Source organism: Xiphophorus maculatus, chromosome 5 (assembly GCF_002775205.1).
Source record: "Xiphophorus maculatus strain JP 163 A chromosome 5, X_maculatus-5.0-male, whole genome shotgun sequence".
Lineage (NCBI taxonomy): Eukaryota > Metazoa > Chordata > Actinopteri > Cyprinodontiformes > Poeciliidae > Xiphophorus > Xiphophorus maculatus.
The window spans coordinates 31,448,876-31,473,142 of record NC_036447.1 but is presented as its reverse complement, the minus strand read 5'-3'; the positions used below and the strand labels follow the sequence as shown (position 1 = coordinate 31,473,142).

Below are 24,267 nucleotides of genomic sequence, written 5' to 3'. Positions count from 1 at the left end.
GAGAGGTTTGTTGGAGAACATTAGTGACCACACAGTCACTAATGTCAACAGACAGGTGAGGAATAAATCTGTGGAAACGTTTAAGTTAATCGCCAAAGCAGTCAAGATGCTCATGATAACTTTGGAGGACCTGCAGAGATTCACATCTCAGGTCACCTGTGTTAACAGGACAACTGTGAGTCAAGCATTCACCTTTATGGCAAAGTGGTCATTAGATTATTATGAAAATAAAACTTAAAGAAGTCTTGACTGTAAATCAGCACAAGGCATGATGGCTGATAAGCCTTTGGAAGAAGCTGCTTAGGTCTGATCAGATCAAAATTAAGCTTTGCAACCTATAGGTAAAACATGTATGGAGAAATACTGACACTGTTCATCAAACAATCAAGTTTAATTGTAAAGCAAATTTGAGCAATAAGGCCATTCAAAGTGATTTACATCATTAAAATACAAAAATATTAACCTAATAAAATTGCATTGACTCTAGATCACTTCTCTTTATGTCCAAACATATTAACTTCAGTTTTGTTTCTGTTCAGCAGATGAAAGTTGTGGCACATCCCCACATTTATCTGTTCTAAGCATCTGTCCAGTGCTTGGATGGGTTCAGAGTCAACTGGTGACATTGTAATGTTGAGATGTGTATCATCTGTGTAGTTTTGATAGCTAATCATATTTTCAGTCCAGAGTCCTGAGTCAGTTGAACTCAGGATGTTTCAGTTGAAACATCTATATGAAACAACCAAGAACTGATCCTTGGGGTACCCCGCATGTGACTTCTGTCCACTTCGATGAGAAATCATCTATTGAAACAAAGAAATCCCTATTCTATATGTAAAATTCATACCAGTTGAGTACTGGACCAGAGTGCACTGGTCCAGTACTGAAATGAGCTCTCCAGTGATTTCAGTAATATGTCATGGTCAACAGTGTCAAATGCTGTTCTGAGTGAGGTCCAATACAACCAGCACTGTGGTTCTTCCACAGTCTGTTTATTTGGACGTCATTGAACACTTTGACTAGGACGGTCTCAGTTGTTGAAATTTAGTATTTTTTTCTGTAGTTATGTCTGGTCATAGCACTGATATTGGATTTAGTGTGGATGTGAAGACTAACCCTCTAATTTGTTTTAATTTTCTCTGCTAAAAAAGTTGACAAATTCATTGCAGTCTGTGTTTGATTGGAATTCAGGTGGTACAATCAGAGGAGGATTTGTGAGCCTGTCATTTGTGGAAAATAAAGCCTGAGCATTATTATTTTTTTATGATTTCCGCAAAGAACATTTTCCTTTCCCTTTAGTGTAGAGTGATAGCTTTCTGTGTATATTGTTAAATAAACGTTAAATTGAGTTTTAGATAATTTATGTTTGGCTCTATGAGAAAGTTTCTTGCAACTATTTGCACATATCTCCACAGAGACTTGTTCCTACCGGACACAACCTTTACACTGGCATCAATGATACCTGGAAGTTCAGAATGAAAATGATCTACCAACACATCTATTGGGTCACAACATGCAGGCGAACTGGAAGAATAAATTTGATTAAACGTTTCGGCTGTGTTGTCTGTGAAAGAATGCTTTCTAATAGTAGCTGTTTTGCCAAGTGAGTACACTAAAACAGATTGTACTTTAAAACATAACATAGAAATGATCAGGCAGAGCAACATCAGACCTTGGAAGTATTCACACCCTTACTGATAATTGAATCCAGAATGTGTCCTTGATTGTGGGTTGGCTGTGTAACATGTTGAAAAAAACTACCTGTCAGTCATGATGAGAAGTTAGATGGCCATGCAAAGTCAAAAGACATTCAAGAATTTTTAATAATGTATGAAAAAAGATTTAAGTTAATTTCCGTATGTTTTTGACCTGTTATATAAAATATGAAAAGAGTGGACAAAGGAAAAAGTTATCAAAAAGGTCAAATTTGAGCATCAAATAATTGTAGCCCTTACAATTCACAATGTTCTATTTTATCATGCAACCCTTCAAAACATGAAAACTAGACCAACAAGAAACTCATTTCATTTAATCTCTAATGATATCTAAAATACTGAACACAACTGATACCATAACCTCAAAGTTATATGGTGGAATAGAATGAAATATAAATGAAAAGCTGTAAAAGCGTTCATACACAGAGACACACACTAGTTTTGGCCCACTTCTACAGCAATCATTTATTAAATGCATGTTATGTCCAGCATAAGCTTTTAATATAAGCAGTGAAGCCGCTCTCTGTGGTTAAAGCGTGTAAAAGCTGCTTAAAGCATTCAGCTCACATTGAGCTCTTTTAAAAATATTAATAGAACTCATTGAGTACCATTTGCAGACCTGAGGTCAGCCCCTCCTATAAAGCAACAAATCAAATGAGCCAGCAAAATGCCTAGGAGAGACTACACACATTGTTGGAACAGAACTGATGGTTTTACTTTGTGTGTAAAGAAATACTTGAATAAAATACAGCCAAAAAGCTTTTTGTAATATAGAAGCAGATTCCTTCATGTTCCTATAGGAACGTTGGTGTACAGCTCAGCTCACACGATCTTCAAATTCTTCATAGCAGACTCCAGGCTCTGGAAAGATATCATTGAGGATGCAAATGTGTCTGATAATCAGAAATAAAATCTGACAATATGGCTGAGGCTTGAATGTGTGTTACCTTCACATCCCAGATGCCCATTCCTCCATCCATGCCAGTGGTACAGAATTTGGTGCACTGGTTTCTTCCTCCCTCCAGCACTGACATTTGGCTGAAATGGAGGTTTAGAAAAATCAAAGACTGTACACTAAAACATGATGTGATCACAACCTGCAGTTTGAATCAAAGAGTTTTTAAACAGAAAATTTAGGAGATTTACAGATAATTGCACTGGAGCCTCATTAGAGCCAATCACTCTGTGAATAAGACATTGAGAATGAGAAGAAGGAGGGTGCAAAATGTTATTTAATTAGGAACTCTGTGTTTTACTTTATGCACAATTGTTTCTTGTTTCCCTATCACAGGTGTCCCTTGCTTATTAAGCCCCCTCCAGGTTTTCCCTCCTCAGAATCTGAACACTTGTGTCTTCTGACCTGATGCTGTTCTTGTGGAGCGTGTTCAGGTCCTTGTCAGTGCTCTGAGTCTCAGAGGCTCGACGGTCCAGGTTCTTAAAGCGTTCCCTGGCACTGATGTCCTTCGAAGCTGCCTGCTTGGGAACATCCAACTTGCCACCAAATGTCAAGCTGGCATTTGCACCATCATATACATACAGCATCGGGTAACAGTCATGACCCTGAAGAAACAAAAGAATGCAAGTTTTGCAACATTCTAAGAGGGACTTTGGTTGTTCAAACAACTTCAAATATTTTGAAGCTGGTGGTTGTAACATGACAAAGTGCGGAAAAGTTCAAGACATATGAATACTTTTTTGAATTGCTGTAACCCAATTTAAATTGAGATAATGAACTGTGCTTAAAACAAGTGCCAGGTGTGTGTTGTGTTGAATACTCACAGCAGCAACTAAGCTGTTCTCAGTGATGAAGGTAACACACAGGAGAGGAAGAGTTTCCGAGCTCAGGCTGCTCACCCTATGAAAGTCAGGACAAAAAGTTAAAAGCCTAACACTGAAACAAGTGCTAGCTCCCCAGGTATACCGTCCCTCCATCTCTTACGTGCCCGTCTTTCCTCCCTCAGCTACTGACACTGTGGAATCGTGGGACGTCCAGGCCAAACGGTTGCCAGAATGAGAAAAGCACACGCTGTGCACCCAGCCGCCACCTCCACTCGATGACGGAGCAGCACCTCCGGTACCTCCAGACTCGAACAGCACCTCCCCAAATGGCATCTTGCTGCCCCAAGGAGTGGGGCCAGGCTTCTCCTCCACCTCCTTTATGTAGGCTGAGAACACCCTGCAGAAGACAAGTTGCATTGCTCCCATCAACTCCTACAGTGCTCTCCACATTTCATGGCATCCCTGGTGGAAGGTGTGTAAAGGCCTTACAAAACATTATTTACTATTACAGTACCATAAACTTCAAATTAATTGTTGATTTTTTCTCATTCTAAAAGACTCAACCATTAATTTGAATATTTTTTGTAGCTCCCTTGTGTGTCTATGACATGTTATGTGCTTGTGTTGTGCTCAGACAGTCATCATGTGAACACGAAGAGCAGCTGAAACACTAGTCATTAAATTAGTGACTAGGAGAGGCTCAGCTTCCTGAACATCATTGGTGAAATATGTGGGACGAAGTCACAGTAATGCAGATAATATAATTTTACTGAGATGCAGCATATTTTAGTGCACTTCACTACTAACGAATAAAAAACTTTTATATGGATCTTATTTTATTATATATATATACTGTATATATACTGTACATATCTAAGGTTTGGGTCTGAGAACCTGAGCATGAATAAACTTAAGCAATTCTGATTGAGACATCCCTGTTAGCTTTATTTAAATATAGTTTAGCTCGTTTTACATTTTGCTTGTAGAATAATGAGAAAAGCCAGCAATACCTGCATTTGAAATCACAGGATCCAGCAGCCAGGAGCACGTTATTAGGATGCCAGTCCAGACTCAGAATAGTAGAACGGATCGGCTTCTTGATGTGCTTGCACACCCACCTAATGTAGAAACACTTAGTCCTATGTTATGCTGACTTGTATTTTTCAAATGAATAGAAATTAATTCCATGCAACCTCACCAGTCATTTTCCTGCTCAAAGTAGCAGATTGAAATGAGCCTCGAACTGCTGCCAACGGCAAACTTGTTCTCCTTTGGTGACCACTTCACACAGCGAGCAGCCCGGTTGATCCTCAAGATGACCAAGGTGGGCTTCCATGATCCCTCCTTCAGGGTCCACACGTAAGCGTTACGATCAGCACCACAAGTGACAATGCGGTTACTGTCTGGAGCCCAGTCAATACCTTGAGGGAAAAGAAACTATTCACATTCTGCACTTATGACAAGGTGTGCAGTTCTAATCAGAAGTTAATCAGCACAAATATATTTATTTTTACTGACCACACAACAGCACACACTCAAATATATACATACTCTCCACCAACAATTTGTTAGTGTTATTTTTAGTCACATATTCAATGTCAATATGTTAAAGGCATCTTTAAAAGATGATGATGATGAGTAGAGGTGTATGTGAAAGATTTAGTTTAGTACATGAGGAACACAGATGGTCTCACCTGTTACCTGTCCATTGTGCTCCTTCAGCTCGTGGATTTTGGTCCACTTGGTTCCATCTTTCTTGTAAATGTGAACTTCATGGTTATTGGGGCACAGGGCAATCTCTAGAACACAAAACAAAGCATTTAAATGAACTATGACAACATATACTAACTGGCCATTTTATTAGGTATACCTGTTTACTTGTGTTCTAACACAACTAGATAACTGGTTAATTATGTGTCTGCAATTCATGGCAGTTTGGCATCTGGATGTGGTGAAAACGACTTACTGAAGTTTAAACTAAGCATCAAAATTGGGAAGAAATATGGTTCAAGTGACTTTGAAAGTGGCATGGTTGTTGTTAGATGGTCTTGTCTGAGTACTTCAAAATCTGCTAATAGACTGTTGGTTGGTTGTATTTACAAACAGCTATCTCCCAGACAACAGAAAATACTTTTAAAAATCCACTGAGCAGCATTTGTTAGGATAAAAATGTCTGGTTAGTGTCAAAGGTCAGAAGAAAAGTGAACAGACTGGTTCAGAATGAACAGCATCTTAAATAATCTCTTATTAATATTAAGGTATGGCAAATACTGTAACTCAGGGGTCCCCAAACTTTCTCCTGTGAGGGTCACATAACTTGTCCCTTCTCTGATGGGGGGCCGGGGTCAGTTTGTAACAGAAAAAGTGTGACGATTGTAAGAGTGCTAAACATAAAAATGTATTGTTTTTCAGAAAGCACAATCAAATAACCTTTTCTGGATTCTTCAGAGAACAAAAGTCAGGAAATAACACTATTTATGAAATAAATAATAACCAAATAACACTGGGTTCTCCACATAAAAAAAAGGGTTAGGGTCAATTATATGCATGTATAAAATAGTTACTAACTAGTAGTTAATAATAAATAAAGTTCATTACTAAGGAACATTTATTTTATTGCAAAAGTCCAACTTATCAAATAAAAATGCACATATATGAAAATACTCTGGTATTGTTCAGGGGGCCGGACCAAATGTGGAGGCGGGCCGCATCTGGCCCACGGGCCGTAGTTTGGGGACCACTGCTGTAACTGAACAATAAATCATATCCCTATCATCTTTGCAACATCAATTTGTTCTAATGGTAAAGAACTGCTTTCAGGCTATTTTTTAATAGGCTTCAAAATTGCATCATACGTTTATGGTCTGATTTTAATTATTAATTTGGCTCATTGGATAGGCCTTTCTGCCTCTGTACCCCACACCTGCTATAGATGCACTGATTGATATGCTAATTGAGAATGATAGCAACACTTAAGATCAAGGAAAAAGTAATGAAAAGTGTAACTGTACTTCAAAGCCATCACATCTCAATTCAATGCAGCATCCTGGAGAAGTAGATGAAATGGGAGATTTACATCATAGATGTGCAGCCAACAAATGTGTAGCAACTGTGTATGTTATTATGGGAATATCTCGTATCTACCTTCTCCTAGCAGGAGTACCCCTAGGCTCGGTACTGGGACCTCTTCTCTTTCCAATATACACCAACTCACTGGGTCAGTTTATCCGATCACATGGCTGCTCATAACACCGCTATACTGACAATACTCAGCTTTATTAATCATTTTCACCTGATGACCACATGGCCTCAGGACTGTCTCCCTGGCATAACGACATGAATGAAAGCCCATCATCTTCAACTAAAACTCTCTAAAACTACATGCTTGTGTTCCCAGGCAAGCACACCACATACCAAAATACCAGCATCAAAAATGAATCCCTATCACTTGCTCAATCAAAGGTGCCAAGAAACCAGTCGTCCTGATCAGTGACCAGCTTGGTCTTTAAAGATCATGTTACCTCCACTGATCAGTTATGCTGTTTCACAGTGTTAAACCTAAGAGAAGTCTATCTGTATCTAATATAACATGTCAGGTAACTTGTGTCATTCCATGATGGTGAAATGACCTGCTGAGCGCTACTACAACAGCTACCTTGTTTGTCTTCAAGGAACCGTTGATGACCCAGAGATTGTCTCCTATTCCAGTATCTACCCTGTAAGTCCCTACGATCTTTACTGCATTTTTTCCTCTTTCTGCATTCCTCCCTGTGTTTTCACTATTTTTACACAGTCACCTCTGACGGAACCTGGACTCGTCCTTCTAGTAGCTTATTGTTAGCTTTGATATTAACTGCACTGCTATGCAAATATTCATTTGTAAGTTTCTTTGGATAAAAGTGTTAGCCAAGAAGCATAAACATAAAGATAGAGAGGATGTGCAGTGGAATAATAAGTGAGCAGCAGATTGAATGCCTACAACAGAAAAACTACCGGAACACAATGTGTCTCTTCCTGGGGGCAGCCCACACGGCAGCTTGTGAGAACACAATGTCTTTTCCTTTAAACTGTGGCAAAACCCACATGTTTTAGTCTGCAGATGAGTCAGAAGTGTTTGTCTCAGAAGGGGAGTATGAGTGCTTTGTGTGCATTTTTCTTCTCCAGATGAACCAGTCCCAGGGTTAATTTTTGCAAGGTATGTGTAAAACTAAATATACACAAGTATGACTCGATCACGAATGTCTGTTACATCCGCTTTGCTCAGAAAGCAAAGCACTGGTCAAAATAGCCAAATAAGGCTTTGGTTTCCTCTAGCTAACGGTGCACAAAAGCCTCTCAGAAGTTCTCTGGCACCACCCTCACTGCTACAGGAAACAGGAAATACCTTCTCCCACCTGGGAGCCAATCACAGGCCTTGGCTGATAGCACCAAGAGACTTTAGTCAGAGGAAGATGTACCGTTGGGTTTAACCAGTTGAACGATAAGACAGTTTAAGGAGTTTTTAAAGCAGTCTTACGGGTCCGATCTTTGTTCCACGCATGGCAGCTAATTGGTTCCAGAAGGAAGCTATGGTACGCCATGGCCAATCAGATGCCAGAATCAGATCAGGAAGTGGGGAGAGGAACCTTGCGAACTGAAAGATTAACAGAAAAAGAGAAGTGACAATATACTCGCCTAAAAGAGGAAGCAAAGTAGTGGGAGAAAAATGTTTAAATGTCAATAATTAACAGGGATATTTGTAGTTTCCTGCGACAGACTGGCGACCTGTCCAGGGTGACCCCACCTCTCACACGAAACGTTAGCTGGAGATAGACACCAGCACCCCTCCCGACCCCGCTAGGGACAAGGGAGTTAGAAAATGGATGGATGGATGGATTTGTAGTCTCACACCGTGTGATGATCCAAAATGTAAAATAAATAAAACTAATCCAGCTTTTTATCATGGTATTGGAAACTTAGCTTGATAACCTGTTTTAATGGAATTCAGACTTTCAGAGAAATGTAAAGAACTGTACAGGTCAAGGGTATCATACATCCCTAAAGCAGATCACTTTGAGTAGAAAAGCACTAAAATAGCAATAAGACTATTCAAAATTCAACCATTTCTTTAAAAGCAACAGCAAAAAGATAATGTTACATAATATAATTTCTCTGAGTACACTTATTTTTCCTTAATCTGTGCTGTCCTTTCAAAATTTGCATGTGAGTGTGTGAGCATGATATATGAACTGGGTTAAAAAAAAAGAAAATCACGGCTTACTTACCTAGAGGGAAGGACGGTGATGAATAGAGTTGCAGAGATGGGAGACAGAGGGTGAAAAAGGCAGAGGGTGCTCGGCTCGCGGACTCTGGCCAGTCAACGCGAACGCCAACGACAGAGTGAGCTCAGGAAGAGCAGAGCAGAAGCTGAAGAGAGGGGTGGAGAAGTTCAAAGGGGGAAGTGGAGGAGGGTGCAGTCAAACTCAGACATGCAGGAAGTTTGTAATTTAGGGTTCTGGGTTCAGCGATAGGAAGAAGAGAGCAGGTTTAATGGGAGTAAACTTCTTTTCCTTTGAAAGAATGAAGTTGAAACAGCTAGTGTGAAAGCCAAAAGTAAAAAGTAAAGGCAGGAGCATGAAAACAGTTTAATTTTACACAAAATGGAGGAGGTGCAGAATGAAATGAGAGGCAAAACAGCATGAAGAAAAGGGGAGGGGCGTGTGGGCACTCTACATAAAGAAAGAATTTGAAAAGGAGGAGGACTTCAATATAGAAGAAAAGAAGAAAGCATGGGGTCATTCCAACAAATAGACGGAAACAGCACACTTTGATCACCATTTTAAATTTATGCAGATACCCAAGAACTTTCTCTTTCCCACCTGAATGAAGCTGTTTATGTTGTTGTTTTATTATTTAAAAATAAAAATACAAATAGAAATGTGAGAGATAACATATCTATTAAGGCACATTTTCCCCCTGTTTCAGCTACATTTCATATTGATTCTAGAGTTAAAATGATCAAATATATAAAAATGTATATATGTTTATATATAAATATTCATCACTTGGACACAATTATTTGTCAATGACAAAAAATATCAACAATGAAATTAATTGAAACTGACGAATAATATTAAATAAAACTTTATGGAAATGCTTTTAAAATGTAGTTCAACAGAATCATTTTAAAGAACCAACAAATGAAACAATTCTCCACGACCAATACTTCCTCAAAGAGTGCTGAGAATAAAGGGACTAAGTTCTTTTACAAATTTCTTATAAAGCTCACTTGACAGCCCATCACTACCAGGCGATTTGTTGTTTTTAAGACTTAAAATAGCCTCTTCTACTTCCTGTAGAGTGAGGTTAGCATCACACATTTTGTTATCAGCCTCAGATGAAACTTTACAATGTTTAATCAGTAAAGAAGCTTTTTCATCTGAGTATTTAGAGGAATAGAGATTGTTGTAAAAATTGGAACAAAATGAACCGAGGGTTTATACAATCTTGTCATTAACTTTAAGTGTGTCTAAAGCATTATGAAGTTTAGATTTTTCTAAACCAAAAGTAGGAAGAACACTGCTCCCCTTCCTCCAACCATCTCTCTCTAAACCTGACAAACGCGCCTCGAGCTTCTGTTTATATATTTCATCAAGTTTAGTTTGACATTCACTAAGGAGAGATAGGTCATCATCATTAAGGTTATCATGGCTAATCCTGGATAAAGAAGCTATCTGAGAGCAAAGACTTTATTCCTCTTGCCTTCTCTTCTTTGGAAGGTTACTACTGAAGGATCTCATAATTTTTTCTGTCATATTTTAACAGTTCGAGAGTGAAAGGCTTAAAGTGATTATTTTATGGTCAGAGAAAGGAGCAGGGTGCGTATCAATATTAACACCAGCAGAATCGACTTGCTTTGATACCAGCCAGAATACTGGACTTTTTAGAAAGGTCTTTGGTACGCCATGTAAATAATTTATGTGTAGGAAATGTTTCCCTAAAAATGTCTAAGACATCAAATTTATCCATAAAATCTTTCAGGTAGCCATTGGATGAGGTAGAGTGGTTAGGAGGGTATCTATCTATATTATTATCATAAACCACGTAGAAATCACCAACGAAAATTAGAAGGGCTTCAGGAAATTTTGATAACCAAGATGAGACTTTTTCAACCCATAACTCAAAAAGCTCTCATTGTTTGAATGAGAGTTGTAGCCATATATGTTGGTTATTATTATAATAGTCTGTGAGAAAGCAAGAACCATAACAATGAGATGCCCCTTGGGGTCCCTGTAGTAACTCATTACTTCCCCTGGAAATGTATCTTTTAGAATCAAAACCCCAGCAGTTTTCTCTGAGACATGTGCTGCCCATATTTCCTGTCCCCACTGACTTTTCCAGAATGTCATGTCATCTATAGTGCTGTGAGACTCCTGAATAAAACAAAAATCACATTTAAATGTTTTAATAAATAAAAAGACTGCTTTGCACTTCAGATTGTTTATTAACCTGATGGCATTGAACGAAAAAAACGAGAGAGACATGAACAAAAGAACAAATCCTCAACAGAGAACAATAAAGAACAATATTAGTGGGATAGCAAATTACGCTATCAAAAAACGAGTTAGAGCTCAAGCTCCGCAAACAGAAGATATTGATAATGAATGAGCCATTTTACTATTGGCTTTATTCTAGCAACATATTCCTGTTAATGACAGAAAACTTATTATAACAGAACAACAAACTGTAAACCCAACAGGATCGGGATGAACTTAAAACCAGCAGGTGGAGCATCATGTGGAGGAGGGAGGGAAGATCTCACTGTGGTTGATGAAGGCTCGTCCAGCGGTGAAACAGGCCGTTTTGCTCTCCGCCCGCTCCTCCTGTACTGACGGCCAAAGGAGGCGTCGTTTCTCCCGGTCCTCTGCGAAGCGCATGTTGTTGTCTGTTTCACCTCCATTTGATAGAAACAAATGAATTTACCAGCAAGTCTTTAACTGTGTTTATTCCTCTCATAATCAAAAATAAATCCTGAAAGTTTGAAAATATTTGCTATTATTTGCCAAAGTTAAGAGGGGGGAAACCAAATTAACCACCTGAAATAATCTGTTCCCCCTCCAAAGAGCGTTGAACAGGGGAACAGATTATTTCAGAAAGGAAATAACAGGATTTGTTGTTCAGACAGGAATAAACACAGTTAAAGATGTGAAAAAATAATTAGCTCCCATGTCATAGAGGAAGAACAGATTATTTCAGGCAACTAAAATGTTCCCCCCTCATAACTTTGGGAAATAAAGAACTGTTTCCAAATTCTCAAAGATTGTTATGTGTGATAGCATAGTATGCTAGAAATGTCCTTAATCCAGTATTCTGTCATATTTTACATTAGAACAGGATTTCCCAGAAAGCCCACACTCTTAACTTTTCAAAAAGTGACTTACTTTTATTTGTCTTACTTTTATTTGTCAGGCTTAAGTGACAAAAGTTGAAAAAAGACCGATTTTCTCGGCAATTAAAAAACAACACAAAACAGTGTAATAAGTATACGGAGCCCTCTAGTGGACATGGGGGAATATTTTCTTTTGCGTTACCTCGCAATACTTTTGTTACTTTGCAATATGCTTACTGCAACATGTGCTGGTCTACTACACAGTCACAAAAGTCAATTTAAAATTTGAAATCTATACACATTTAAAGAGTCTCTGGTGCAAAAAACTGATTGAGAATCGATTTATTCACTGCATGTCTATTTGTGTAAGATTGCGACGGAACTGCACATGAAAACATCCCACAATCAAAACTGTCAGATAACTTATTACCCCGCGATAATAACTCAGAAATAGTCCAAATAGTTTGGATGTATTTTTTTCTTTTTCCCTTCTTACAGAAAGTTTCTGTTTATAACATATGTAGTGCATTTCTATCCTAAAGAAAAAGCTATAAAATGTCAGATATTTCACGAGATATTAAGGTACACGGAAAAACCTTACGAAAACCTTAATAGCAGAAAGTACAATGGCCACCGCACGAAAGGCTTACAGTATTCAACTACGCCGGATGAATTGATTAGTACATTATGAAGAGAACGCAAAAGTATTGCGAGGTAACGCAAAAGAAAAATAAATCGCCATGTCCCCTAGAGGGCTCCGTAGAAATCAGATCAAAAAATGTTTTACTAGGTGAACTCAGTTACTTCAAAAATACTCAAAATAATTATGACTGTACCTTTGATGCAAAAATGAACATATTTTCTTTCCAGATATGTTATGAAATAAAACATATAAAAAGTTTTAAAAAATTGTTTTAGAACATCTGGTTTCAAGTCGTTACACTGTGCCCAGCACAGGGGGCGCTCATTCCCTGTTCTCTGCCAAGAAGCATCACTTGTTTTAACTGACGCGAGTGTTTTGAGAGTTTATTGTGCCCAAATATTCTACATACTTTCAAGTAAAGTGAGAATACACAAAAAGTACCTGCTGTCAGAAAATGTACACAAATAACGAGTGCAGTCACTTAGTTGTGTAGTGTAAATGTACTTCATCTTTATTTCATGTCAACCTCATGAGTTACATAGAAATCCTCCATTGACGGTTTTAGTGTGGTAGTTCAGAGCGTAGTGCTGGCCAGGCCTGACACTGCAGCTTCAACAGCTGCTCCCCTCAATCCTCCAACATCAGATCTTGTACAGGTTTTGATCAGACAACCATCAACATTTGCTCAGCATTTTAATAACCCCTGGTCTGAAGTCTAAATTGTTTCACCTTCTGCTCAGTGAGGACAAACACCTGTACAGGAGATCATGTTCAGATTGGAGTGAGATAAAATACAGTCTGAGTGTTTTGGATAAAACATACCTTTTAGCGTTCATCTTTTGGTACTGGAGGTTAGAGAACATAAAAACACACATTTCACATCACGTTTAGTACGTGTCAGAGGACCTTCCCACTTTTACACCTGGTTAACCTTTATTTAAAAGCAAAGAAAAAGAAAAAAATATCAGTGATCTCACACCACAGCTCAGTGTGTGTAGTGCGTGTGTGTTTGTGAGTATGTGAAGGACACGCCCAACAAGAGTGTTTAATGGTCTGATCAGTGCTTCAGCAAACACTCAATAGGGTGGTCAGTTATGTACTTTGCTGGCTGCGCCACACGGGTGGGGGAGGGGGAAAGGGACAGGGAAGAGGGTTGATGACTGGGGGAGAGGGGACAATAGGGGTGAAGCTGCAGCGACTTCATTCATTCAAAACATTTCTTCACATGATGCGGAGACCCTGGATAGAAGCTTCTAGGCTCTGAGGAGGAAAAACATAGGAGGTGGTGAGCGCTGCATCATGAGAGGACCCACACTCAATACAGGAACGATTTTACCTTGAAGTCCCAAATTGTCATTGCTCCATCAATGCCCGTGGTGCAGAACTTGCGACAGTCCCTTTTGTCTCCCTCATAGATAGACACTTGGCTATACAAGAACAAAGATGTGAAGACATGTTAAATGAGAAGAATGCTAAAGAAATGCTGTAAAAAGTTCAGACCACTGAAACAGAATTGGGTTCTGTGGAGCTGTCATTACACCAGAGTTGTGGAGCCCCAGCGGCGGTGGCCTACCTACTGACATGAGCGTGGCAGCCTGTTTCAGCAGTTCTCACCATTAAATAAATCCTTATAGCATTGTCATTCTCAATAAATGCTCACTTCTGACTTTATCTTCTATTCTAAATAAATGTGGAAAAGTAAAAAAAAAAAAACAAAACAAAAAAAACTTCTAGTTGTTTCCAATTTTACAATCACTGTACTAATCACTGCTATCAGGCTAAAACTGTCTCCTAAAACTGCATTTTTCCAGAAATGGAAGGGAAAAAAGGCTTTATTGTAGATTTATATTTATATCATTTGGTCAGTCACATGATGTTTTTAATACTTTCAAATGAATATTTCTCAATGAATGTACATAGATCTGATTTTCGCAACATACAAAAAGGAAAAGAATGAAGAAATTAGGTTTCTGCAGGAGACTGACAAATAGCAAAATCTGTTTAAAAATTAAAATCTACATATTTGCATACATTCATCATTCACCTTCACTTATTTGCTAATTTTTTGACATCTGACAAAAAACTAATATTGTTTTCTTACCAAAACCGTACATTGTGCTGAATTTGTGAAATTTTTCTGCATCTTTTGTGTCTCTTGCCTCAGGTCTCTCCTGTTTGACCCCAGTTCATTGAAAGTAAATATGAAAGTGCTGGTTTTGACTGCAAACTTAGTATGTTGTGTGTTTGGTTCCAGACGTACGTGATGCTGTTCTGGTGCAGTGTGTCCAGGGTAGTGTTGCGGTCCTCGGTGGTGGCCCTCTTGTCCATGTTCCTGAAGCGTTCCATGGCAGACATGTTCCTCTGGATGCTCTGCTTGGGGAGGTCAAGCTTCGACACAAACGCCAGTGCTCCGCTGTCATCACAGCGGAAGAGCATGGGGCAACAGTCGTGCCCCTGAAGACACACACAACACATTTTAATATTATGGTTCATGTCTGGATGGTTAAAGTGTGAATGTTTGTTTTAAACTCACCGCAGCTACTAGACAGTTCTCGGAAACAAAAATGACGCTGAGTAGAGGCAGGAACTCTGTCTTCTGCTGTGAGGGACTAAACACATACAAATTTGCTTACATTAATTTTATTTTATCAAAAACAATGACGTGCTGCCCTAAAAAGGAGACATCTCCGACCTCATAACTGAAACATGCATTTTTATACCTAACTCAATATTTTACCCTGACCCGCGTTAGCGTAGATACATCCTCATGATTTATTAGCAATGAACACATTTTTCTCAAGACTGCAATACCTGGAATAATGATGGCTGATATATCAAATATACTTGTAGTAAACTAATGCAGGTTTCTCACATGTAATCTTTTTACTCTTACTCTATTCTGCCTAAAGATTTTCTGCAAATCATATCACTCCCACCACCATCATTGGAAAGACTGCGAAACGTGCAGAAGGCTGATACCAGGTGAGAGCGTGGCAACAGTAAAACAAAAAAACACTGATGTCAACAGACTGATGAGAGTATTGAAGGGTTCACAAAAGGTAAATCAATCAACAAAGAACTTGCTTGCGAAAGAAAACAGATACAGAACAAGGCCAGATCAGGACTTAAAGACAAAGTAACTTTTTCCACCTAATCCTGGATTGCTCTTGTTGCAATCAAAACTGCTTAAGATGTGCAAAAGCTAAGGTCTCACAGTAACATTTCAAGATAAGACATGTTTGATATGGTTTTAAAAACTGCAGATCAGAGCTCAGTTGAGAGACTCATGGAGACGTCAACGCGCCTTCCACAGCATGCTACAACAAGCAAGCAGAGTCGGTTTTTATCTACATACAAATTTACTTCACAATGAACTATGTTACATGTAATACAGTTGTCCAAAAGCACATAACTTGGCTTCTGTGTTCTTATCTCATAACAGGGACGTGGGGCCTCTTGTATAAAGTGTCCGAACGCACAAAAAATGTGTGGAACCATATTTTACGTGCAAGTCGGCATGTATAAAAATTAACGTGGCGTTAATTGACCTGCCGTGAAAATGTGTGGCAGCCATGCAAACTTTTTCTGTGGACAATAATAAACTACAAAGTGTCAAAACTCACCTAAATACAATGAAATCTGACGATATTCAGTGTTATTTAGACCAAGAGGCATCAAACCCAATGATTTTTCATGATTTTAATATTTTATTGTTTAATTGTAAAGTATAAAACTGAACAACATTTATCCTCAGACAATAAGCTAACACGCACACAAAATAAAGACAATAAAATAAAAAGATGTGTAAACCTCACTCAAATGTAAATAGTACATTTCCTCAGGTTTTGCCTCGTAAATATATAATTGTTCTGTGCGCTGAAGCGCATAAAACGCATCTGTGGAGTAATTTCATTTTCACTAAAAAAAGAAAGCAAGGTTGGATCAGCAGATTAACTCCCAACAGGTTTGATTATTTTTAAGGTGATTAAGGTGTGTATAATCACATGTATATAAGTAGCTGTGCAAAGGTGAGCTGTGTAATTGAAGAGCACTTTGGCTCTGATGGGGAACATGACCAGTGGACGAATTCAGAGGGAGCCTGTGTTCAGAGATCATATTGATCTGCTGGGAAATGTTGATGATGTTTATTAGCATTTAGATTAACCCAGACTGATCATCCTGGAGCTCCGAGCAAAACTTAAAGAAAGAGCCGTGGGTTACTGGTGCAACTGCAGTCATCCTTCAGCCGAGCCACGCCCACTTTGTGAATGTGCCTTTATGGATAGAAAGCATCTGTATTCTGTAAATGTTCAACTTATGCACGATTTCTCTAGCTAGATTAAATGTCCACATTCCCACTCAAACACTCAATAGGGTGGTCAGTTATGTACTTTGCTGGCTGCGTCACACAGGTGGGGGAGGGGGAAAGGGACAGGGAAGAGGGTTCATGACCCTCTTCCCTGTCCCTGTCCAGGGAAGAGGGTTCATGACTGGGGGAGACTCCGACAAGCTGTGTGTTTCTAAATCCCGGCTGAACGCTCTGTTATTCAAACAGGAATTTGCACGTTTTTAATTTGGACTTTAAATTAAAATGTATTATTTAAATTTTTTGTGACGTGACCTTATGTGCCCTGAAAGCACCTTTTAAATGAAATACATAATTATTATTATTATAAATACTTATACTGCTACAAACAAGGACATTGTCATGGTATTACTTCACGTGGTGGCAGACTTCCGGGTATATTTATGGGGGGCAATAGGACGGACCAGCAGCTGCGCTCTATTTCCCGCAAATTAGGATGTATAAAGGAGAGATGCGCAGGTATGTGCGTGCGCACGGCTTTATACATCCAATTTTTTTTTTGTGTGCCGCACTTTTCTAAATTTGTCCGTACGCCAAGTTTTAGTGTGAAAACTGCAAACTCTTTTATACATGAGGCCCCAGATGTTTCAATGTGCAACAAGCAAGTGTGCTCTTGTTGATCATTGCAAAATATGAAATTAAACCCTACCTCTGTCAGAAACATGTGACTTTAACATTGCATTAAAAAAAACATCATATAATTGTTAGAAATGAAACAGTACATAAAAATGTACAGCTACAGCAAAGTAGTCCCATTTCCTCTTTAAAGACTTATATAGACCTGTGAAAATATTTTATTCCAAATTTTGACTGCACAGAAATAAGGATCCGATTACGAGTTAAAAAAAACAAACAAAACAGAGCCAAGTAATTCTCTCTGTTTTTAACTTTTAGAAATAGTTTTGAGAGAGACATAGCTACACACACTTATACTTTTATTTACTCATGGGGCTTAATGAACAAATGGGATTATTAAAAAAAATATTTAGCCTACTGATAGTATACATTCAGATTTCTGAAGATGTATGTTAATTTATTTTACATTTCAAAACTACTTTTTTAAATTATTAAGATATTTAGGGAGTTTTAGAGAAACTCTCATTTCATGGCATTGTGAAATTCTTTAGGTACAGAAACCAACAAACCTGGCAGTCTTAGAGCTGTCTACCACAGTGACAGTGCTGTCATGGCTGACCCAGGCCAGACGGTTCCCAGAGGCAGAGAAAGAGACAGAGTGGACCCATCCTCCTCCACCTGCAGGAAACGAATGCATAAAAACCTGCTGATGTGTTTTTAGTTCAACAAACAACTGAATTAGCCTGAAGTAGGACATAAATACTGACCTGCTCCTCCAAACTCTGCTAGCACGGCCCCAAATGGCATTTTGCTGCCCCAGGGTGTGGGGCCCGGCTTTTCTTCTACCTCCTTAATGTAGGCTGAGAAGACCCTGAGGCCCGAGAAAGAGCACAGAAAAGACAGTTGAGAGGAAAAAACATTTAAAAAAAGCAAAAAAGGCTGGACAATTTTTACTTACTATAGCTTTATTTCTGAATATACATTTTTTTTTACACAAATTGTACCTGCATTTGAAGTCACATGAGCCAGCAGCCAGGAGGATATTGTTGGGATGCCAATCTAGACTGAGGATGGTGGAGCGAATTGGCTTCTTTATGTGTTTGCTCACCCACCTGAGAGGAAGACAGTATTTACAGCAGGATTGGTAGCAGTGTGCAACAGAACCTAAGTAAATGTTGGTTCATTACTGTTATTGCTCACGAAATGTCACATTACACAGTTACATTGTTGCTCACAGGGATCCTAAACCTTTTCATTTTAAAATTCAATACTTTTCCCAACTCCATTATTTTTGCCATTTTAAAAATACTCTTAAAATTTATATGCAAATATTTTACATCAAGTTCTAGAAGTCATAAAACAATAAATGATAGCCAATAATTTGCCAGTGTGATGGATATTTCATGGAGTTATTCTGACCAAGTTGGAACAGTTGTCTAAAAATCTCAACAACTCAAAATATGGTCTGGCTTATTATAAACTAAAATAAATAAATACATATATTTTTTAAGTCTAGTCAACTGGTGACACCTTTATTCTTAAATACAAAGTGATAAAAATTTTAATTAAGTGAATGTGACCTGGTTTAAGAATCCCAAATTCATCATAAAATATTGATCCAACAGAATCTGAAGGCTTAATTTTGAACTTTTTTAATTTTTTGCCTAAGTAAACATTACAGCGTGTTTTCTGTTTTGTTTTTTTAACTAGAGCAGTCAGTGAAAATGGACATAATCTCCAGTTGTCATGCAGCAAATTAATGACAATGGAAATAAGTTCAATATTATGGTAATCATTTTAAAAGTTCGCTTTTGAAAAGAGGTAAAGAAGAAAGCATTTTCTAGAAACATACATGTTTATATGCTCCTTTTTAAAAAAAAAATCCAGACATGAAAATAACAATCAAATTCCATATTTTCTAGATTGCATAAACATGGTAGGCAAATTTATCCATATATTAAAAAAAACATATTTGGAGAATGTGAAAGGTGCTGCACTGCTACTTCAATCTCACCAGTCATTCTCAGACTCAAAGTAGCAGACAGAGATGAGTCGAGCTCCACTGCCGACTGCAAACTTGTTCTCCAGCGGAGACCACTTGACGAAGGTGGCCGCCCGGTTGATCCTGAGGATGACCAGCGTGGGTTTCCAAACTCCTTCCTTCTGAGACCACACATAGGCATTTCGGTCTGCTCCACACGTCACTATACGGTCACTTTTGGGAGCCCAATCAATACCTAAGGAATAACCAATCAATGACAAATGTAAAACAAAAAAACTTTCAAACTGCTGGTTTTGGAAAAGGATAATATGTAAATTAAAAAAAGGTTGATAATTTATTTAAGAATACATTATGACTGTAAATATAACCAAAGCCATGTGCACTCAGTATGTAGAATGCATAGTACATTTTGTTAATTTGCATCTTCCAGAATGCATCTATGACTATTAAGGATGAATTTGAGAAATTGTCTAAAAATCAACAAATTATATCAATCTACCGTATTTTCCACACTATAAGGGCACACTATTAAAAACCTTCAATTTTCTCAAAAGCTGACAGTGCGCCTTATAATCCGGTGCGCCTTATATATGGACCAATATTGAGCCACAACAGGTCTCGCAACTACGGTAAGCAGCCGCCGACTTCATTTTTCCTAATTTTGGGAGCTGGGTGATCAGCTAATACTTACATGTGAAGCCAATCTTATCCACTGATCTTACTGACCTCATCAAAGGTCAAAAAATCAGCCACTGTCCTCTTTAGTCTGCTGTGAGAGAGACTGACTAACAGCCCTGCCCACCAGGTCATGTCTGCACATTTGGTGTTAATAATAGTCACCACTGTTACCAACTCTGCAACTTTCTTGCTTCATTATATCCATATATTAAGACAAAAAAAAATTGTATCAGCCAAAATTGGACTTGACAGGTCAGGCTTTTTTAAAGATCGGTGATCAGTGCAATCAGTGGAATCCTAATGCTACTGCTGAACAACACAAAGTCAATTGTAAAGATTAACTCTGGACTGTCAACAAGGTGTTCAATCACCCTCCAAATGTGCTTATGTATAAAATAAGAAATGATAAAAACAACAATTAAAAACATAATAGTTGGTGTGTTATATTAGTTTAGCAGCCAAAGAAAAACTGGTTGCTTTTCTCTTAAATAAAAGCAATTCCTTGATTTTCTAATTTCACATGATCAACAATATCATCTCATATGTATAATCAATGGCAGGAAAAACTTTGATTTAAAATACTTCCAAGAAATAAAAAAATTTTATTAAGAAAATCCACAAGGAAAAAATCTAAAATGCCCTTTTTTAAAATAAAATCCAGACACTGAAAGTAAAATTTTATATCTCCCTTACTGCATTGATGCCCTAAATATATCCAGAAAGGAATCAAATACAAGTCAAAAATCTCTAGCAAACTAAATACAAGTTAAAGAATGTGTAAAAGAACCTACCTGTAATGTGTCCATTGTGTTCCTTCAGTTCATGGGTCTTCAACCACTGGTTGCCACTTTTCTTGTAGATATGAACTTCGTGGTTATTTGGACTGATAGCAATTTCTGAAAACAAAAAAATAGAAAATTAAATAAGAACAAAAAAAACAAACAGGTTACCTTGATGAAAATATAGAAACCCAACCAGTTAGACCAGATTCCATTGACTACTGAAGACTGAAACCAAGCTTGTCCTTGTTTACCTGCAGTTACTCATTCACGCATGAAAGAGCTTTTATGATGTGGAATTTGATACACAACCTAAGACAGGTGTTGGAACTAACCAAGACTTCTTTGTTAGTAGTTGCTATTTTTTAATTCAATTATATTTTCAGCCTTACGTGTCCTGTCGCGATTCCACGCGTGGCAGGTGATGGGTTCCAACAGAAACTGATGAAGTGACATCTTGTCTGGGTGTGGTCCTTAAGTGCAACTCTGCACAGTCACAAAGCAACAACTTAGTTAGCATCCAGCGACAACAATTTCCAAGCGAACAGTTGTCCTGAACATCGCCTTTTGGTAACACTCCTCATATAAAGCTAAAAAGCTGTTAGAAAATTATTACCTGTGGCTTACTTTGATTATATTTACTAGCACGTAGCTTGAATTCATTGGCTAAACATAACTTGGAGCATTGGAAGGACTGAACTTATTAATGGCCTGTTAAAAAACGCAGAGTAACGTTAGCATTCAAAATTTCCCTCATATATATATATATATATATATATATATATATATATATATATATATATATATATATAAGGGTTAAAGGGTAAGTATTGGACCAAATACATCTAAACACCTGAACCCGGTTAGCTAGCCACGGCAGGGTTCGCTGGTTCTGTCCAGCGAAATGCCATTAACGTTACAGGCAGTTTACTATAAGCTTAGCTCAAAATTCCCTTGTTCTATAAAACCTCGCTGGGCAGTCGAGGCTTGTTTCAGTTTGCTCTCTTGTACACGTTTACTGTTAGGCCTACCTTCTATGGGTTTTCAAGCACCGGTGTTTGCTTAAAGAGAGCCGCCTCGCTACAACATTACATCTCGCAAGCGCGGAGGCTAACTTACCTCGTCGGTCCGGTTCTGCCTGAGTGTGCAGTCTCGATAGCCAGTGAGCTAAGTCACATAAGCTAAGGGGTAAAGGAACTAGGTTAAATCAGGAGTGGACTTGAATTCGCGGACTCTGGGCAGTCGACACGAATTCGTCCAGGAATGTTGAGGGAATGTCAAGAAGGTACGACTGGGAGCATCCGGTGGCTAACTCAGCAGCAAAACCCCTGGATACCTGGCTGACAGCTAGCTTAGCATCGTCACGCTAATGGTTACATTCAAAGTGAACAAACCCGTTTACGACAAACGTCTTTACAACACTGAGTACAGCTAACACGAAAGAGCTCCTCTTGTGGCTCGAACGGAAACATGCAAAGCGACATTTGAGGTTACCCTACACCTGAGGGCGATTTTCCTTGTATAGTTTCCCAAGATAGGTAGATATATAGATGGAACCACAGGAATGTGGTTTTAAAGCAGAAAGTCAAAAGTTAGGCCGCACAATATGTCGCAAATTTACAGTCAAAGCAGCATCCGTGCATGAGGTATTGATATCACAAAGAATTCCTTTATCATTATCAACCAGCCTTATGGAATATCATAACAGGCAACAGTTCTACCAACTACGCCCTCATAACACATAAAAAATAATAATCAAATGTGAAAAAAAACATGGACAAACCATTACATTACAATGGCAAAATATAGAGAAGTAATAAAAGCTGCAGTCCAGACTAAAGTTATTTTATGTTCCATTATTAGTAAAGGCAGAGGTAGGTCGAAGGCCCAAAAATTCTACTCAAGTAAGAGTTGTGCTACTTCAACATATTTTTGCTCTAGTAAAAGTAAAAAGTGGCCATCCAAAAATACTCAACTTTGAGTAAAACATATTTGGTAAAAAACGATATTCAAATACTTTTCATTGCATATTTCCTTGACCTCCAAATGGCACCTCCTATCTGCTGAGCAGATAGACCAAGTTTGTGTACAAATAGGAATTTTGTGCACATTAACAAAAGCTACAGTTGTGTGTCAGTGGTCAGGTTTCCACAGAAGCTGACTGTTCCTTAATAGTCAGCTGATGGATCTCTTGGGTATAAGTGATAATAAAGCAGGGTTGGAGGAGGTTTCATCCTAACATGAGGGCAAAATATGTAACGTCCGGACAACCTCAGAAATGTCTTGTCAGAGACATTAGTTGTAACAATGAAAAAGGATCAGTCATGAATTTTAAAGTTTTCTGCCGCCACATCTAGGCAAATAAAAAGCCTGGAATTCATAATTTTCTGCAGATTGATCAACTTTATTTATCGTTAAGACAACAGTTCAGTGACATGGTCTGAGGAGTTGCAACCTCTCTCATTCAGATCCACAGCTGATGCACCGGTTCAAATGTTCAACAAACAGCACCTTACCTCACACACTGTTTCCTTACTGGCAGTTAAACGGTACACACCCCTGCTTTAAACCAATCTGAAGAAATTTCAATTAGTTCCACCTGGTGGGACTTTAGGTCTGACCCTTCTACTAGGCAAAAACATTGAAACACATTGCAGCCTTTTATTCTTTGTAGTGCTTGACCAAGTGTCCATAATGGAGTCTTTCTCAAAAGTGAACAAGTCTCTTCCTACTTCTCCACCTTACTGTGTATCAGGTAAAATGAAAAAAGTAAATCTGTGCTAAAGATTAAATAGAAGTAGTCCCTCGAGGACCGTCTCTGGGCACCGCTGATTTACGATTTAAATCTGTTTCCATGGTACAGATTTCGTCAATAGGTCTGTTTTTAAATCGGCTACATGACTTCACATCAATTCACTTTGAGCTGCATTCAGGCTCAGATGATTGTGGCACAGAGGTAGGAGAGAATCCGAACAAGCCACTGCTGCTGAGCACATAAGATACCAGCGAACATACATCCATTAGTGCAGCCGGTTCTGGTCCTCTAAGGGGAAAACAAACCGACCCTGGCCTGATCCCCAGAACCTAACATGGATAAGCAGCATTCAACTTCTATGCACCACACATCTGGAACAAATTTAAAGAAAACTGCAAAACACCCGAAACACTGAGTGCCCTTAACTAAAGACTAAAAAGCCACCTGTTTACAGTTACCTTTGATTTGTAGTAAATGGAACATTGATCAATATATTTGATGTGTACTGATGATTTTGATGGTATTTGACAAAATGTCACATTTGTTTTTTTCATACTTGGGGACTGTATTTTGAAGCCTAGGCATAAATTCAAACTGGAAGACTCT

The 24,267-nt window shown here is 38.4% G+C and overlaps 2 protein-coding genes across 2 annotated transcripts; both read right to left on the bottom strand.

The window, feature by feature from the left end:
• Positions 1–1,805: 1,805 nt before the first annotated feature.
• LOC102228761 (actin-related protein 2/3 complex subunit 1B-like) lies at positions 1,806–8,891 on the bottom strand. Its single transcript, XM_005813893.2, has 10 exons — positions 8,759–8,891; positions 8,011–8,127; positions 5,189–5,293; positions 4,693–4,915; positions 4,505–4,612; positions 3,655–3,891; positions 3,495–3,570; positions 3,076–3,275; positions 2,663–2,753; positions 1,806–2,576 (listed from the first exon to the last, which is right to left on the bottom strand). Exons 2-10 carry the CDS (start codon positions 8,072–8,074, stop codon positions 2,538–2,540), a joined length of 1,143 nt encoding a protein of 380 aa, XP_005813950.1. The 5' UTR covers positions 8,075–8,127; positions 8,759–8,891; the 3' UTR covers positions 1,806–2,537.
• A 4,099-nt stretch (positions 8,892–12,990) lies between these two features.
• On the bottom strand, positions 12,991–22,323 carry LOC102228495 (actin-related protein 2/3 complex subunit 1A). Its single transcript, XM_005813892.2, has 11 exons — positions 22,026–22,323; positions 21,299–21,392; positions 20,919–21,023; positions 19,462–19,684; positions 18,452–18,559; positions 18,215–18,318; positions 18,017–18,125; positions 15,039–15,114; positions 14,766–14,959; positions 13,842–13,932; positions 12,991–13,765 (listed from the first exon to the last, which is right to left on the bottom strand). Exons 2-11 carry the CDS (start codon positions 21,360–21,362, stop codon positions 13,727–13,729), a joined length of 1,113 nt encoding a protein of 370 aa, XP_005813949.1. The 5' UTR covers positions 21,363–21,392; positions 22,026–22,323; the 3' UTR covers positions 12,991–13,726.
• Positions 22,324–24,267: the final 1,944 nt, after the last annotated feature.

Bases quoted from the DNA above. Each gene is read 5' to 3' on its own strand.
- LOC102228761 (XM_005813893.2), bottom strand. From the start codon at position 8,074: ATGGCGTACCATAGCTTCCTTCTGGAACCAATTAGCTGCCATGCGTGG. The intron at 5,294-8,010 runs GTAAGACTGCTT...TTTGTGTTCTAG, and splicing joins GTGGAACAAAGATCGGACCC to AGATTGCCCTGTGCCCCAAT. The intron at 2,754-3,075 runs GTCAGAAGACAC...CCTCCATTTCAG, and splicing joins CTCCACAAGAACAGCATCAG to CCAAATGTCAGTGCTGGAGG.
- LOC102228495 (XM_005813892.2), bottom strand. From the start codon at position 21,362: ATGTCACTTCATCAGTTTCTGTTGGAACCCATCACCTGCCACGCGTGG. The intron at 18,319-18,451 runs GTACAATTTGTG...CTCGGGCCTCAG, and splicing joins TCATGTGACTTCAAATGCAG to GGTCTTCTCAGCCTACATTA. The intron at 13,933-14,765 runs GTACGTCTGGAA...GTTCTTGTATAG, and splicing joins CTGCACCAGAACAGCATCAC to CCAAGTGTCTATCTATGAGG.